Genomic DNA, 17,694 nt, shown 5'->3' on the forward strand with positions numbered 1-17,694 from the left:
CTGCCTGGAACAGTGACCCCCTAGCCACTCAGTCTTCCCTCAGTGCGAGCCCCTGTTTACATGTCACACTGTCAAGGAGGTCCTCATAGATACGGAAGGAGATGTGGAAGTCTTGCAGTGAGCTTGACCTTATGGAGATTTATGTGCAGAGGGAACCCACTGTTTCACAGTTTGGAAAGGACTTGTGTTCAGGGAAAACCTTCAGCAAGATTATAACCCCAGTGGGAAAATCTCAGCTAAGGCACTAGAATTATAGATGAACATTTTCTCAGCCATGAGTAAAATTTACATCACTTGTAATGAAGAGTGAATATGAAGTGGCTCTTGGCAGGATGAGAGAGGAAGAGGGTCCTCTGTAAGCTGTCTCACCCTGTATGCCTGAAGCACAGCTTTATAGCTTGTTACAATAGAGAGCCTGGGGGCTGGAGGGATGGCTCAGCGGTTAAGAACACTGACTGTTCTTCCAGAGGTCCTGAGTTCAATTCCCAGCAACCACATGGTGGCTCACAACCATCTGTAATGGGATCTGATGCCTTCTGGTGTGTCTGAAGACAGCAACAGTGTTCTCACATACATAAAATAAATAATAAATCTTTAAAAAAAAAAAAAAAAAAAAAAAAAAAAAAAGACAGTGCTCCTCTAGATTCAGCAGCCAACCACATAGGGCAGTGCGTAGGTCTAAAGAACTTAGTGCTGCTGTAGAGACCAGGCTAGCCACATCTGACTGGGACACAGTCTAGTTTGTTTAGCGTATGCTTGCAAAGGACTGGGAGTCGGGAAGCACTCAGACAGCGGGGTGGGCCTTGTGTGAACAGTTGTTTCTTTCAAGAGCAGAAACTTGAGGTACTCCAAGGTTAAGGTTTCCTCTGAAGAGCAGGTGGAGTAAGATTGGTGCCAGGGCTTCAGGAGGGGCTGGAATGGAACCGTGGATCTGAGCTGGATGGGATGGGACGGGTAGGAAACCCAAGTGGTGCTTGGTAAGTTGAGGACAGATAGCAAGGTGGTGAGTTGAAACCTTTGGTAAAAGTAGCATCGCTGCAGGGAGTATGAAAGTAATAGAGGTGGAAACAGGCTGAGCTTGCAAGTTGGGTGCTTTTAATATTTATCAGCACCTCTTTCTTTCTTTCTTTCTTTTTTTTTTTTTGGTTTTGGTTTTGGTTTTGGTTTTGGTTTTTGGCTGGCCTCGAACTCAGAAATCCACCTGCCTCTGCCTCCCAAGCGCTGGGATTAAAGGCCTGCGCCACTACTTTCTAATGTGGATATTTGTACTTTTGGAAATTACTTGTGACTTAAAACTAAGTAGCCTCTTAAAACACAAGTAAAATAATAGTTTAAATGAAGCCATTTTAATGTATTCAAACTAGATTTTATACTCTTTTTCTTTTAATTATAAGGTATTATGACTCTGTCGCCGTTTGATCAAATGAAGACTGCTTCCAATATAGGTGGATTTAATGCGGCAATTAAAAACAGCCCGCCTGCCATGTCTCAATACATCACTGTGGGCTCCAGTCCATTCACTGGCTTCTTCTATGCTCTAGAGGTAGGAACTTCATCATGAGTAGAGCCACTCGGAACTGTTTAATTTGCCTAAAAATCAGATATAGTAACATAGCCTTTAGAAAGATTAGATTTGTAAGTTTCATCTAAAGCTAAAATTAATCACGTTTCTTCTAAAGAATTTTTTATAATTAAAAAAATTGCTTTGTATAAAAGTGTTTGTGTGGAGTGTGTGCATATATATGTGTGAGAGACAGAGAGTGTGTTTGTGTGTGTGTGTGTCTCACTGACTGCAGGCATGTGTTCTGAGTGTGTATGAGTCAGAGGATAACTTTGGAAGCTTGCTCTTCCCTTCTACCTTGTAGCTGGCCTTCCAGGCCCAGCTCCCAGCTCCCTTGTGGGAGTGCCGCCATTGCTGATGCACACTGCCACATCTGGCTGCTCTGTGTAGCTGTGGTGATTGAACTCAGGTAACCAGGCTTATGTGTGTGCACTTTTACTCACTGTGCCATGTCACCAGTCCAAGCTTCTCCTAAATTATTTAGATTAAGTGAAAAGCTTTTAGGATCAGGGCAGAGCATTGGGGGTGTACTTCACTTGGTAGAGCACTTGAAGCGCATCTGAAGCTGAGTTTGATCTCCAGCAACATGTAAGAGATGTATGTGGTGGTGTATACTTGTAATACTAGCACTGGGAGAGGTGGAGGCAGAAGGATCAGAAGTTCAAGGTCATTCTCTACTACCTAGCAAGTTTGAAGCTAGCCTGGGCTACATGAGGCATTGTTCCCTGCTCCCCACGGGTAGGGGTGTGTGTCTGTGTGTGTGTGTGCGCGTGTGCGTGTATGTGTGTATCAGCAACAAAACACCCAAGGTAAAACCAATAAATCGTGGTCTCTGAAGCCCTGAGGTCTTTGACAGCCGAGCTTTGTTTAAATATTGGTGCCACTGCTAGCTGTTAATTGTGTCAGCCTCCAGGGATTAGAATAAATGAGGAAGTGCGACACAGAGCAAGCTGCCCATTATCGTTGATACAGTCTTTGAAAACTGTGTCCTAAAATAGAGAAAAGTTAGGTGTTACATTCTGAAGCACTTCTCACTTAAAAAATAGCCTTCTCTGGAAGGGCTGAACTATCTTTTCCTTTTATACAAATATATATTTACTTTTTAAAAAAGCAAGCGAAGGGGCAGTTTTGTACAGCTGGGGAATCCGCAGCACAGCTAGACAATGCCGTTGTCTTACTGGCCTTGGTTTTCATTATGCTACTGCAGTTTAAAGAGAAACCTTAAAAGTTGGCTCTAGGCCAGCAGCAGCTGAGCACAGTGGAAGTTCTTGCTTCCCAGTGTGTTAGTTTGCATTGCTGAGGCCAAAGTACTTGACAGGAGCAACTTGTGCCTCTAGTGGGTTTTATTTTAAGTCCTCGAGTTAGTTGTACTTTTTTGCTGCTACTGAGGTTGACACTTCCTCGAAGAGCTCCTGGTGCAGACGTTGGAACCTGCATCTTTATGTAAGGCTCCTCTAGAAACAGGTTTCATCCATGTTCTCTCTGCGTGTCTGGTTTGCAGGGAAGCACTCAGCCTCTGTTGTCTCACGTTGCGCTCGCTGTTGCAAGTAAGCTGACTTCCGCCCTCTTCAGTGCCGCCAGGTAATGCATTTTAACTTGATCTGACTTGGATTTGGCTTGATTGTGCCTAGATTTTGATACTGTGCTCTGAGACCCTTGAAGCTAGTATTCACCTGTGTCTCCTCTCCTCAGTGGTTGGCTTGGTTGGAAAAGCAAGCACGAAGAAGAAACTGTCCAGAAACAGAAGCCCAAGATGGAGCCAGCCACCCCACTAGCTGTGAGGCAAGTCAGCCATGCTTTTCTCACAGGGTGCTTTGAGCAGCCTGTTATGGTTACATTCACCTGGGGCCCTCGGCTGATTTTCTCCGACTTTCTGTGACTCTGGGCTTCTGAAATTTTCTCCTTGTGTGGGATTCTGTTCTCAGCTAGAACAAGAGTCCCCTGAGGAGGATGAGTCTTCAGAATGCCGGCTAGGAGGGCCTTCCTGTCTTACTACTGTAGAACAGATCAGTGTCTGAAGAGTGCAGGTTTTTTTGTTTGTTTGTTTGGTTGGTTGGTTGGTTGGTTTTTTTGGGTTTTGTTTTTGTTTTTGTTTTTTTGTTTTTTTTTTTTTTGTTTTTTTTTTTTTGTTGTTATTACTTGTTTGGCCTTCTCTTTAAATGTTGCTCATTACCTGATATAAAATACCACCATAAAGGAAGTAATAGCTGGGCGGTGGTGGCGCACACCTTTAATCCCAGCACTTGGGAGGCAGAGGCAGGTGGATTTCTGAGTTCAAGGCCAGCCTGGTCTACCGAGTGAGTTCCAGGACAGCCAAACGCTATACAGAGAAACCCTGTCTCGAAAAACCAAAAAAAAAAAAAAGGAAGTAATATTCCAAATTCTCTTTCTAAAGATGTTCTTCTAAAGATGGAGAAAGCAGACTAACAAAACTGTTAGTAAAATCAGTTTTTTTTGAGATTTGTAGGTTTGGATTCATTACTCACTAAACAGAGGTTACCGTCCCTTTTCTTCTTGGCAGTTCTGAGACACGACACCCCCCCTCCCCCCAGCATGTGGGCCAAGCACTGCACTGCTGAACTGTGTCCTATCCTTTCCTGCTACTCCGTGCTATAACACGCCTGAATTCTGAATTCACTCAGCCATCTGAAGTTGGTCAGATGGCCTTTTGTGTGTCACATCTACGTGACAGAGTTTGAGCACTTGCGCTGAAGGCCTTCTGTGCGAGCTCCTTCCAGATCACTCCCTGGTTGCCTCTGCTGCACTGACTCACATAAACTGCTTACAGGCAGATAGCACACCCTCAGGAACTCTTTAGAAAAAGAAAGTTCTTACTTTAGGCAGCAGCTTACTTGTTTTTGTGTTATTGAAGTCAAAATATTTGACAAAAACAACTTAAAGCAGGAAACATTTATAATGGTTCACAGTTCCAAAAGGGTTCCGTCTGTTGTTGTCAGTTGGTCCATGTTCTTGAACAGACTGTCATTACAGTGGGAACTCATGGCCAAGGAGAGCCATTAATCTCTTAAGTCCAGAAAGATGGGATCCAGGAAAAGGCCAGAGGCTTCCATAAGGCTTTCAGGGACATACCTCAGTGACCTACAGCTTTCAGTTAGGTGTCCCTTTCAGATTTTTCACAACCTCCCCAATAATGCCCTCATATTAGAGAACTATCAAAGGATTCATCTGTTCAAGGTCAGAGCCCTCACCTAATCTGGAGTCACACTACAGACACTCCAGGAGTGTGCCTTGTGAGTGTCCTAGGCATTTCTCACAGCTCCTCACCATACCAGACATGAGAGTTAACCCTCACAGGTAGACACATTAGTGTCAGCAAGGTGTGCGCTCCAACACAGAGCAGAAGACGCCTGTGCTGGGACAGAGTGTCCCACAGTGCAGTTGATTGTCCTGTTTTCTGTCACAAGACTCTTACTCAAAACCAGAAAAGACAGGGTAGTGCTGGGGGAATGTTTCTTCTCTGCATTTTATGTTATAAATATAAAAGATAATGGAGTATTAATCCAGGCAAGGTTTGTATGTTTTCTATTTAGAAATAGACACAGTTTATTTTATGTATGCATTTTATTATCCTACATTCCTAGCTTTCAATGTGATTTTAGCTTTTATTTGTTTATTTTTTTAATGACAGATTTGGACTTCCGGATTCTAGACGCCATGGAGAAAGCATATGCCTGTCTCCTTGTAACACCCTGGCAGCAGTCACAGATGATTTTGGCAGAGTTATCTTGTTGGACGTAGCCCGAGGAATTGCAATTCGGATGTGGAAAGGTACTTCCCTATAGAAATGGAGAAAAAGTTGCCTTACTTTTTACCTCAGTAGTTGAGGGACTTCATTATCCTTTAGCTTTTGGTTGGTAACAGAATTCAGTCCCCTGACTTTTCCTTCTACTATCAACTCAAGTTGGTACCATTTGACTAGTAGTTAGTTGATACATCATCAGTTAAAGCACTGGCTCTTTGTTTGGTTAGTATGACTTGGTTGTTTGTGCTGCTGGGTTCGCACCCAGGGCCTTGCACATGCTCCCACTGGACTCTCTCTTCTCATTACAGGCACGCTCAGCCCCTCCTCCCCTTGCACTTCCAGTCAAATTTGTCACTCTTGGGTTCTTGACCCTGTCACATGCCTTTCCTTCATGAGACTACTGTTGCTGCTGGCATTGCTGTTTGTGTTCTCCAGCTGCTTCAGTCACTTGTCATTTCCACGAGTATTAGTTATAAGACGGCCACCCCAAACAAAACAGCCTCAGCTCTTTGCATATTTCCTGTGCCACCCACTTTCCCTCTCCTGTCCCTCCATGGAGCTTGACTAGCAGGCTGGCCACTTCGTCTCTTGATTATATTTTAACTAGCCACACTAGTGCTCTCCCCAGATCTGTTTTTCTCTTTAAGGAAGGGATTTTCACAGAGAGGATAGGAAGGAAACGGGAGCAAAGGCAGGGACAGACTCGGGAAGCTTTGATGAGATCTGCAATATCTTCTTCTTAAAGGAGAGAGGGATCTGAAGCAAATATACATGGTAAAATATTAAAATGTGATGTTTTGGTGACAGGGTATTCTTTTTTATTTTTTCTGTTTAAGGTCTCTAATAATAAAGAGATAATGTACTTCTCTGTCTTCCCTTCCCCCTAAGTAGTCAGTAGTGCCTGAGGACCTACTGTTGAACCCAGGTGAGTAGACTGACTAGCTCCCTTTCTCTGTCGGCAAGGGTATCGGGATGCACAGGTCGGATGGATTCAAATTGTGGAGGACCTCCATGAACGAGTACCAGAAAAGGGGGATTTCTCCCCCTTTGGAAGTACTCAAGGGCCCAGTCGAGTAGCCCAGTTCCTTGTGATCTATGCACCACGAAGGGGGATTTTGGAAGTGTGGAACACGCAGCAAGGACCTCGAGTGGGAGCTTTCAACGTGGGTAAACACTGCAGGTAAGCTGCCAGGCTGGCCTCTGCTGGTCCCCAAGAGGAACACAGGGAAGCACTCCTTAAAGCAGCAGTAGATGACAAGGCCTTGGAGAATTGCAGAATGCTCTGTCCATCATGTTTTCCCTGAGTGCCTGACGTAGAATTGAGGATTGTGTGCTACATAGCAAAGAAATATTACTGAGGATGCCACGGTCGGCCGCTGACTCAAGTGAGCTGGTTCTAGCCGTATGTAAGCCATTTTTCTTATATAGTGAAGACCCCCAAGGGGAAATCGCTGTTCCCAGTGATGCTAGGCAAGGCATGCACCTTATTTGCCATTGGACTGTGGGTTTGATTGTGTCCATACAGTTTCCTAGAACCTTTGAAGTAGACCTCCTCTGTCTGAGTTAGCTCTGCTCACTTAGCTCCCTGGCATCAGTGGTTGTTTGGCTGGTGGTTAACCCTGAGTTGATGCAGATGTAGCTGAGGTAGCAAAACCTTGTGGGATTTCTCCTCCTGCTGATCTTACCCACTGGTGTGTGCTTGCCTTAGGCTGCTGTATCCTGGCTACAAAATCATGGGCTTAAACAACGTGACAAGTCAGAGTTGGCAGCCTCAGACTTACCAGATCTGTCTTGTTGATCCGGTGTCTGCAAGTGTGAAAGCGGTGAACGTACCTTTCCATTTAGCGCTGAGGTAAGAGCTGATGCGTGTGCTGTGACTGCTGTGCAGTTTGTCTGGTCCTTCCCCTCGGGCTCCTTTGTTTCTTTGTTTGATATTTAGCATTTGGTGGTTTGTTTGATTGCTAGACAATCCCTTTAAAGTTAAACAGGAAACATAAAAGCAGACAAAAGGTGAGTTGGATTGCATCGGGATTAGAAGGAACAGACACACATTGTATAATGGGTCACATTTATTATTTTAGTGATAAGAAGAGTGAAAGAGCCAAGGACCTGCACTTAGTGAAGAAACTGGCAGCCCTGCTGAGAGCAAAGTCCCCCAGGCTGGGTAGGTGCCTCTCATCCAGTAAAGCACTGTACTGTGAGTGCCTCAAGGAGTTTGCCTCGAGCATCCCAGCCTTTTGCAGGATGAGGGGTGGGATGGGCGTTTATCTTGTCAGTGCTTAGAGGGGAGGATGTGTGCATCAAGGGGGGATTAACTGCCCAAGAAAATGATAGTGTGGGGGCTGGGAGACTGTGACTCCTTTAGGATGACAAAGAGGGCAGACAGCTTGTCTTCCATAGAAACTTGTTTCTAGAATAAACTGAACATTCCAGTCTGATTTTCTCATTTCAGACTCATTTGAAACGGAAATACAGGAGTTGATTCTTGATATTAAGTACCCTGCAACCAAGAAACAAGTAAGTGTGTGTGGCGGTGAGTTTTCCTGCTGAGAAACCGATGTCACTCAATCCTGAGAAAAATTTTATTTTCATAGTCCCATGTAGGAGTGAGTATCTGTTCTCTCTTTTTTAAAAAGCTTACTATTACTATATATGGGATTGCATGTGCTTTATACTTACACACACATGCATAAATCCAGTATAATGGAAACATAATAATAACATCATAGGTACAAGTGTATGACTACCACCTTAGGAAATTGAAGCTTCCAGGACCTCTGAAGAGCCCAGCTGCCCCTCCTTAGTCCCAACCCCATCTTCTGTGTAGCTGTTCTGAAGCATCTGATGTATTCTCAGTTTTCTATAGTTGGAGACATGCTGTCTGTTGTGTTCTGTGAGCCCCATGCTGAGGGAGCTGCAGCTCACTGTCATTCTCCTGCCGTCGATAGTCAATCCACAGTGCGTTGTTTTCCTTGTGTCTCCCAGTACACAATTTAGGTTTCTACTGAACTTGCACCTGAAGGTGGGATCTCTGAGCTGTGAGTTTTGCATCTGTGTTAGTAGATGACACATTGCTTCTCGTAGCTGCACTTGTCCTGATGAGAGTCCTGGCCCAAGGCCCCACAGTCCACAGTATTGCCCGGCTCGTTGTTGACATTCAGATCAGTTTTAACTTTACTGACCTGAAGAATTCAGCCCCATGAAACCCCCCCCCCCCCCCCCCCCCCTCGCCACTTTTAAATGCCAGCCACAACCAGTAGGCTGTTATGTTTGTGACCAACTATGAGTTATGACCTGGCCTTTGCTTTTGCTTGGCAAGTGGCTCACAGACTCAGAGAAGTTCTTATTTACATGTTGAAACAGATACTAAAAACTACTAACAACCAGCTAGGTGCACAGGGCAATACTTCTGCAGATGGGTGTGCAGCTTCTGTCTCTCCAGTAGTCTCTGCATGCCACAAAATGTCAGCTGTCTGCAATTCCAAGGCCTCCATCCCTGCAAAAGTTATGGAGTTTTTATTACTTGGGATGATCCATTGCACCATTGACTGTTATTGGTCAGCTTACCCTTCAGTGTTCCTCCCTAGAGGCTAGGAGTGGGGCTAAAAATTAGCATTCTCTAAGCTCCTGGCTGGTTGCCATGGTAACCAGCCCCATCTTGTGACTGTGTCAAGAATTGCCTCACTGAAACAGAAGATGTTTGTGTTCTCTGGAATCTGGGGGCAAACAGGAAATGTTACCACGGAACATTCTCCCAGTTTCTCTGTCCACAGGGGTTTTAGCACCCCAGTTCCAGGAGCTGAGGCCACGACCAGCCAACAGAACAAAGGATTCTTTAGCACCTGTCACTCAGGAAATTATTGTTAGAAACTGTAGGAGCTGTAAGCCAGGACCCAATGGCAAAGACCAGTGTGCATCTTATTACCTCACTGTGTATGTGGAACCGGGAGAAGTGGTTTGTGTTGGAGCCGTTTTTTAAAAATACTTTATTAGCTGGGTAGTTACAGCACGTGCCTTTAATCTTAGCATTCAGGAGGCTGAGGCAGGCAGATCTCTGTGAGTTCAAGGCCAGCCTGGTCTACAGAGTGAGTTCCAAGATAGCCAGGGCTATACAGAGAAACCCTGTTTCAAAAAACAAACAAAATACATTATTGTTTTATTATAGAGCAAAAATGTCTCTGATTTTTGCTCTAATTCTCCATTCCACTGACTGCTAATTGGCTTTCTCTTCCTCAGGACAAAAATCTCAGTTATTGAACATGGCATTGTGCTGACAATGTGAGTCAAATAGAGAAAGCCATCACTCCCCTCACCGTGCACCACAGACCAGCAGAGCTGGGATGATGCATGGCACAGGTTGTCTGATGACGAATTCTCTTCCTCCTCCCCTCACCATATCACCATTCATGAAAGCATGCATTTTTTTTAATGCTAGAAAAGTCAAAACTGCCTGTTGCCTTATAACACCAGAGCAAAGGAAGAGAATGAAGACCTTGAGAGACTGAATACAGTGAGGGGAGAAAGTGTACTCGCCCACAGCCTGCCGTGTTGGAAGGATGGAGGAGGGTTCCGCTTATCCTAGGTTTTGGTCTGTTTGGTCACTTCCCTTCTGTGCTATAGATAGTTGCCTCATAGGACTGGTAGTGTTGAGAGTCACCGTCTTCGCTCGTTTTGACCTTTCAAATACAGATATTATTGTGCTATGAGACTGATATTTATCTTTATTTGTTTATTTGTAGACAGAGTTTTTCTGTGTAGCCCTGGCTTACGTGGAACTCACAGATCAACCTGCCTCTACCTCCCGAGTGCTGGGAGTCCTGTGTCCTGACACAGGCACTGTAGGCTTAGGGTTTTAAACTACTTGTCTCATCAGTTAAAATCCAATTTAATCTGCTAATATAAAAGGATAAATACAAACTTTATGTTCCTGACTGGTTGCTGCCTCAGGTGTGGTGAGGTATTTTCGAGCCCATGACTGAAGAAGTTGAGGCATCCAGATCGGTTGTCATTGGGGAGGACAGAGTGTGTACTGTGTCTAGCAGGCATGGCGGTTGTGGCAACTGCCATGTGCATGTGTGCAAGTGGTAATGAGGTGGCAGCTTCATAACCAGCATGGCAGTAACCTCTGCTTGTCATTCATTCCAGGTAGAGGTCACTTCAAGCTGTGTCAGAGGATGACTGTCCTCGTTATGTCCTGTGGCCATTCTGTGACCCAGCAACCGCCATCTAGTTACTCTCTGTCTGGACATAGGCTCGGTCTCATACTACTTTAATGTAACTTGAATTCTCAGCTGTGTGTACTGAGAGTGGGGATAGCAAAGATGCAGGTCTATGTATAAAGTCAAAGCTAACCTGTGGCTGCATTATCACTACACCTGCTCACTGTTTCTTCTAGGCTCTGGAAAGCATTTTGGCCAGTGACCGTCTATCATTTTCCTGCCTTAGAAATGTTACTCAGACTTTAATGGACACTTTAAAAAACCAAGGTAAGGGGCTAGAGAGACGTCTCAGTGGTTAAGAGCACTGACTGTTCTTCCAGAGGTCCTGAGTTCAATTCCCAGCAACCGCATGGTGGCTCATGACCATCTGTAATAGGGTCTGATGCCCTCTACACAGCTACGGTGTACTCAAATATATAAAATAAATAAATAAATTTAAAAAATAAATAAATAAACCAAAGTAATAGATACTGTTATGGGTTCCCTTCAGATTATATATTATCTCATTATGGGATATATGACACCATCATGTTATATTAATGTAGAGATAACTAACAGCTAGAGGGAATCAGCAGACAGACATGAAATAGGGTACTTACTCTATACTGGGACCTTTAAAGGTTGCCCATCTGTTGTGAGGGAAGATGTCAGTACAGAATGATGGGAAGCAGCCACAGAGAGGCTAGCTGTGTTGTGTCCACTCCACCTCAGGCATGGGGAGCATTTGGAAAAAAGGGACAGAAAGTCTGCAGGAAGCACAGGTGGGTGGCTCCCTGCCCTAAACCTGTCACCATGAAGCCATGCATGTCCCTGCAGTGAGGATGACAGGGCTCATACGTCCCCTGCCTGAGAAGCTATTGACAGTGGATGCCTTCAGGAGGTGGGAGAGTAATTTTCTGTACAGCTGTGGGCTCCTATTAGCTCACAGACACTCCAGAGGGTGGCCTCACACCTGGGATGAGATACATGAGAAGCAGAAATTGGACTCAGTGGGTTATTTAATGGGGGAAAGCGTACTATACTTGTAAAACTCCCACCCTCAAAAGTGTTAATAAGATATCAAAGTTTAATGTGACATTCCATAACTTCTATTCCAAATACCTCCTATAGACTTTGTGTCTGCTAATTTTGGTGTGTGGTATTTTTATTTGTAATTTTTTGATAATAAAGTTTCTAGAAAAAAAAAGTGGACATGAAGTTGGGAAGGGGTGGTGGTGAATATGCTCAAAATGTATTATATGCATACATCAAATTCTTAAATAGTTAATAAAATTATTATTTTAAATATTAAAAAATTAAATTGTACATGAAGAAAATAATTAACAATATAAAATTTTTAGAGAGTGATGAAAAACTGTTATTTTGAAAGAGTTGCAGAACATTGTGAAAGCCATTGGGGTGAAGGTAGCGAGCTAATGTATGCGAGAACCAAATAGGGCTGGGGTCCTGGCACAGGCCTTCAATCTCAGCCCTTGGGAGGCAGAAATGGGTGGGGCTCTGAGTTCAGAGGCCAGCCTGGTTACAGTTGCAGGCCAGCCAGCTCTAAGTAGGAGACCTAGTCTTAGAAACAACAACAAAACCCAAACACATTTTTTTTCTATCTTTGGCTTTTGCTTTGCCTCCTAGAAGAGCGATTTCTAATGGGGACCTTCTTAAGGAATATTTTTTCTGACTGGGGTAGTGGTCAAGAACATTGACTTTTTGAAGTGATGTTCCCTTCGTGTGGAGGAGCTGCACTCTCTCGTCCTTTAGGGACAGAGGAGGGAGTTCCAGAATTCACAGCCTCATCTCATTAGCAGGGCTAAGTTTTAGGACTGACTTATTTGTTTAAACTTGTCTGAAAAGAATTACATTTGAAACGGTGGATGGTAACTCCATATTCTGTCAGCTGAGCTTGCAAAGGTAACTGACTCCAGATTCCTAATACCAATTGAATTGTGGTGTGCAGTGAATTGAATCCATTTACTTGGGGCTTTCCCTAACAGTAGAGTCTAAAGCCAGATTATATTTAATTACATTTATACTTAATCATGTTTAAGCCAGGCTACAGTGACTTAAAGGAGAATTCATACTAAGTTTCTGCAGGACATAAAGCACCTAATTTTGAGATAGTTTTCATTCTTGGCGTTTTCCGTAGATACAGAAAGCACGCGCTTGGTAAACGGTGGGTGCCTTTAGAGCCCATGTCTCAGTGGAGCCAGCTCACTGAAGAGGCTTACTGTGCTTCTAAAGTCTCACACCCCTTGACAGCATTAACAGATCTGCTGTTATGTAGAGAATCAGTCAAGTCACAAGACAAAAACTAAAAAATAAATCACAGTTTCAAGTTCTATTGCTAAATCAGAGTCCTGAAATTTTTCAGTTTCTTACGCTGTTTTATAATAGCTGTGAGGACAAGAGTAACGCTTTTTGATATTCATTCTTAAATAAGAGTTCTTCAAGTTTTCCATAGCTGCCCTTGAAGAGATATATATTTATTTGTTTTACATTAGTGAGAAATACTTAAATTAGTATGCATAATTTGCTCGGTGGGGAATCTTTCCTCAGCATTAATCTTGAGCAAAATAAAACCCACTCAGTGGGATGTTAGTGGAAGTCTACGTAGGTCTTTGCCAGGCTGTCCTGCCGGTACATTTGCCACAGTCCTGTGTGAGCCTCATTGTCTTTGACCCCTTGATAACAGTCAGAGCCGTGCGTGCGTGCACACATCCTCAGGTGAGCACAGTGTCTGGTGCGGGGCCAACAGACGATGTGTAGGGTCTGCTCTTTAAAGTACTACACAGCTCTTGCTCTGTACCTCTCTCCCTTTATTAGAAACCATTATTTCACTTTAAAAGCTAGACATTTTATTATATTGGAAACATTATCTTTGCTTTCAAAATCTATGATAGGTTCAGCATATCAATATTAACCTATTAAGAAGTTGCCAGAAAAAAAAAACAACAACAACAACAACAAAAGCGTTCACCACAATGCCTGTATCTAAGCTTTATAGCCGGGCAGAGGCAGAGGCAGAGGCAGGCGGATTTCTGAGTTTGAGGCCAGCCCGGTCTACACAGAGAAACCCCTGTCTCAAAAAACCAAAAAACAAACAAACAAAAAAAAAAAGAAATTGCATATTTAAGAGATTTTGAAAGTCTTTATGAGTCTGTTAAGTATGTCTAATATGTTTTTCCTCCACCTTTTAGAGCTTGAGTCTGTTGATGAAGGACTGCTACAGTTTTGTGCCAGTAAATTGAAATTACTACATCTTTATGAATCTGTCAGTCAATTAAATACTCTTGATTTTCACTCAGATACACCATTCTCTGATAATGTGAGTAACCGCAGACATTAATATTATGTGCACAGTTATCTCCATGAGTATTTTTAACTTTTAAGGTTTCTTACTCAATAAGAAAATTAAAGGTTCGGGGTGGGTGTTTTGTTTTTAAGAACTTAAAGGCATATTTTCTCTCTCAGGCCTCCTTTCTATCCCTTGCTGCTTAATTTATATTACTGTATATTTTGTAAGAATATAAAAAATATTAAATCCCATTGTCAACTCATCTTTACTGTTTTAGGCTCCTTTGGTTTTTCTTGACATTTTTTAAGGTGATGTCATTCACTGTCCTATTGCTGTGAAGAGACAACGTAACAAGGGAACTCTTATAAAAGAAAGATTTACTTGGGGCCTGCTTATAGTTTCAGAGGGTTACACTGATATCCTTTATGAATCTTTTTCTGCTATGTAGTATGTATTTATTAGGGCCCAACTTTTAGAAAAGTATATATTACTCTAAAGAGACTTGATAAAATGGCACTGTTAGTAGTGTATATAGTTTTCAAGTTTAGTTTACTTACATAGCATCATATTCATGAAATGTTATTTAAAACTAACATAAGAAACAGTACATTATCTGTCATGTTTCATACTAATTTTAAAAGCCATCATTGCTCATCAGCCTAGAATCTCAGTTCTGTTAGTGAGCGGCTAGCATCTGTAGCAGAACCACAGAGAGACAAGGCCTTCTCTTACTCGCAGGACCTGGCTGTGTTGCTGAGGTTGGATGACAAGGAGCTCCTGAAGCTCCGGACCTTACTAGAGAAATACAGGCAGGAGAACACCAAAGCCACTGTCCGGTTTTCTGAGGATGCAGACGGAGTGCTGCCTGTAAAGACCTTCCTCGAATATCTAGAATATGAGAAGGATGCACTGAGCATAAGGAAGATCGGAGAAGAGGAGTATGTGGCTCTAGGTACGTAAAGCCCTGTAATCTGTCCCGAACGCCCTTCATCCACAGAAGTCCACAGAAGCATACAGCAATTCAGTGCCTGCTTTTTTGAAATTCAGTGACCAAAAATTTAATGTACATATTCTTTTTTGGTCAGTGATGCATTCTTGGTGTCCACACTCCGTGTCATACAAGTTTAATTGTATTAATAAGCCTTCTAATAAGAGTGTTAGGGCTAGAGAAATGGCACATTCAGTAAAGTGCTTGCCATGCAAACCTGGGGACCATAGTCTGAAATCACAGCATCTGTGTAAAAAGCCAGGCATGATGGCATCTGCCTCTAATCCTAGCACTGGGTAGACAGAGATACGGGAATCCCTGGGGCTCTGTGGTCAGCTAGTCTTTGCCTAACTGGGGAACTCTAGATTCAGTGAGTGATCTATTTTTTAAAAAAATAAGATGGAAACATTTGAGGAGGACATCCTGCGTTGACCTCTGACCTCCATCTGTGCATATACACATACTACACGCATGCACGCACGCATGCACATGCGCACAGCAGTTTTAAGGGATTGATTTGCCTTCTGATCTCTTAAGTCAAATTTAGACATTAAATTCTTTTTATTCGAGTGTGGAAACTTTTAGTCCCAGCATTCAGGAAGCAGAGACAGGTGGGTCTTTGTGAATTTGAGGCTGGCCTAGTCTACGTAGTGAGTTCCAGGACAGCCAGGGATATATATAGAAAGAATCCCTCTCAAACAATAACCATAAAAATTCTTTTATTTCATACTGTCCTGCCCCTCTGGAATTCCAGTTTATAATCAGTGAGATTTGTTATATGAATATTTGTCCTCAGTAACATGTTTGTTTGTTTGTTTGTTTGTTTGTTTTGCTAGGCAGTTTCTTTTTTTGGAAGTGTTTGCATGGAGAAAGCTCCACTGAAGATATGTGTCACACTCTGGAGTCTGCTGGACTTAGCCCTCAGCAGTTACTGGTGCGGTTTTGTTACTGAATCCTTTGCAAAGGTCACAGAGAAGTGTTAAGTTTTAAAACATTAATGTGTAAAGAACATACATTAAAAAACCTGAAATGATCAAAGGAAATTGCAATTGCCATATCAAAATGTTTTTTATTTTCTTATAAATTTCTGGGCTCAGATAAATATAGACTGTAACAGGTGAATACATTTACAGTAGGCTCTGATCATCAGTTGTTACATTAGAATGAGATCTCTTAAAAAACAGTGTCAACATTTTCCAACTTAAATACTCAAGGATGGAATCTTTACACATCCATGCTTTTCAAGTCCCAGCATCTCAGAATTATCTATTGTTTTACAAATCTTAGAGATGTTGTAGAAAGGCTTTCATGCTCACCAACATGGCTTCATTTAAAATACGTTTTCCAGAGCACATTTGGGATTTTAGAATGGGAATCTGATAATTCATACTCATTTCCCACCTCCACATCCCCGTGTCTTTGGCAAAAGCAAGACCAAGATAGCTCCTCCCCCTGTCTCCTATCAGAACTTGCAGCTGCTGCTTTTGCTCTACAGCAAATGTCTCAGTGTTGTTCTTCCTGGCAATGTTCTCCTAACTGTGCCTTAGATTGTGCAGCCTAAGAGGGAGAAGGGGTGGGATTCAGGTACCCAGCAGGTGTTGAGACACTTAGGTATACACTTTACCTCAGCGTAATTCCCAAATTACATGATAGACCAAGCACCCAGCTAGACAACAGCGGCATCATTCACACATGTGCACTGGGAGAAACTATGGGATCTTCCCTACATTAAATACTACTTAGGCTGAGAAAGATTTGTTTTTATTTCAGTCTCTGCTCCTAAGTGTTTGGCTTTCAAAGGAAAAAGATATTTTGGACAAACCACAGTCTGTCTGCTGTCTTCATACCATGCTATCTCTACTGAGCAAGATGAAAGGTAGGAGACCAGTGCATTTTTGGGCCAGATTCATCAGGGTTTTCACTGTGATGCTCAGAAACAGAATGTAATGTTTGAAATACCACACAAAGACAAAAAAGGCTTTAGTATGGAGTCCACTTCGGTGGGGTGTGCAGCTAGGAGGTAGATCCTTTGAATACTCAAGGCCCTGGTTTGCATCCTTGGCCCTGTGAATACCTGAAATGTTCATGAGCACATGAACACCTGTGCATGAGCACATGCAAATGAACACATGCACATGAGCACCTGCACATGAGCACATGCAAATGAACACCTGCACATAAACACATGCACATGAACACCTGCACATGAGCACATGAAAATGAACACCTGCACATGAGCACATACAAATGAGCACTTGCACACGAGCACATGAAAATGAACACCTATGCATGAACACCTGTGCATGAGCACATGCAAATGAACACCTGCGCATAAACACATGCACATGAGCACATGAAAATGAACACCTGCACATGAACACCTGCATGTGAGCACATGCACATGAATACCTGCACATGAGCACATGCAAATGAGCACCTGCACATGAACACATGCACATGAGCACATGCAAATGAACACCTGCGCATGAACACCTGTGCATGAGCACATGCAAATGAGCACCTGCGCATGAGCACATGCACATGAGCACAAGAAAATGAACACCTGCACATGAGCACATGCAAATGAACACATGCACATGAGCACATGCACATGAACACCTGCACATGAGCACATGAAAATGAACACCTGCACATAAACACATGCAGTAGTTGAAAGCTTGCTGTGCATTTGCAGTGTTTTAATATGAGACACTGAAATTCAGCTGTCAGAAGGTATAATGTCACCAGAGAATAGTCTTTGGTAGAAATAATATTTTGCCTATTTTGGTAGAAGGAGTGGCTCAGCGATTAAGAGCACTCATTGCTCTTCTAGAAAAGCCAGGTTCAATTCCCAGCACCCACATAGTGGCTCACAGT

The 17,694-nt window shown here is 43.0% G+C and overlaps 1 protein-coding gene across 2 annotated transcripts in view; it reads left to right on the forward strand.

Moving 5' to 3' along the window:
- The window catches only part of Rab3gap2 (RAB3 GTPase activating non-catalytic protein subunit 2), a 78,518-nt gene that overhangs the window by 40,366 nt on the left and 20,458 nt on the right, over positions 1–17,694 (forward strand). For both annotated transcript variants that reach the window (XM_034513106.2, XM_034513107.2), the window contains exons 10-22: positions 1,395–1,543; positions 3,063–3,142; positions 3,254–3,343; positions 5,211–5,350; positions 6,288–6,504; positions 7,033–7,176; positions 7,406–7,488; positions 7,777–7,841; positions 10,720–10,810; positions 13,732–13,859; positions 14,568–14,781; positions 15,654–15,751; positions 16,588–16,693. In XM_034513106.2, coding sequence (XP_034368997.1) covers positions 1,395–1,543; positions 3,063–3,142; positions 3,254–3,343; positions 5,211–5,350; positions 6,288–6,504; positions 7,033–7,176; positions 7,406–7,488; positions 7,777–7,841; positions 10,720–10,810; positions 13,732–13,859; positions 14,568–14,781; positions 15,654–15,751; positions 16,588–16,693 — 1,605 coding nt within the window. The remainder of the gene's footprint in view (positions 1–1,394; positions 1,544–3,062; positions 3,143–3,253; positions 3,344–5,210; positions 5,351–6,287; positions 6,505–7,032; positions 7,177–7,405; positions 7,489–7,776; positions 7,842–10,719; positions 10,811–13,731; positions 13,860–14,567; positions 14,782–15,653; positions 15,752–16,587; positions 16,694–17,694) is intronic.

Source organism: Arvicanthis niloticus, chromosome 10 (assembly GCF_011762505.2).
Source record: "Arvicanthis niloticus isolate mArvNil1 chromosome 10, mArvNil1.pat.X, whole genome shotgun sequence".
Lineage (NCBI taxonomy): Eukaryota > Metazoa > Chordata > Mammalia > Rodentia > Muridae > Arvicanthis > Arvicanthis niloticus.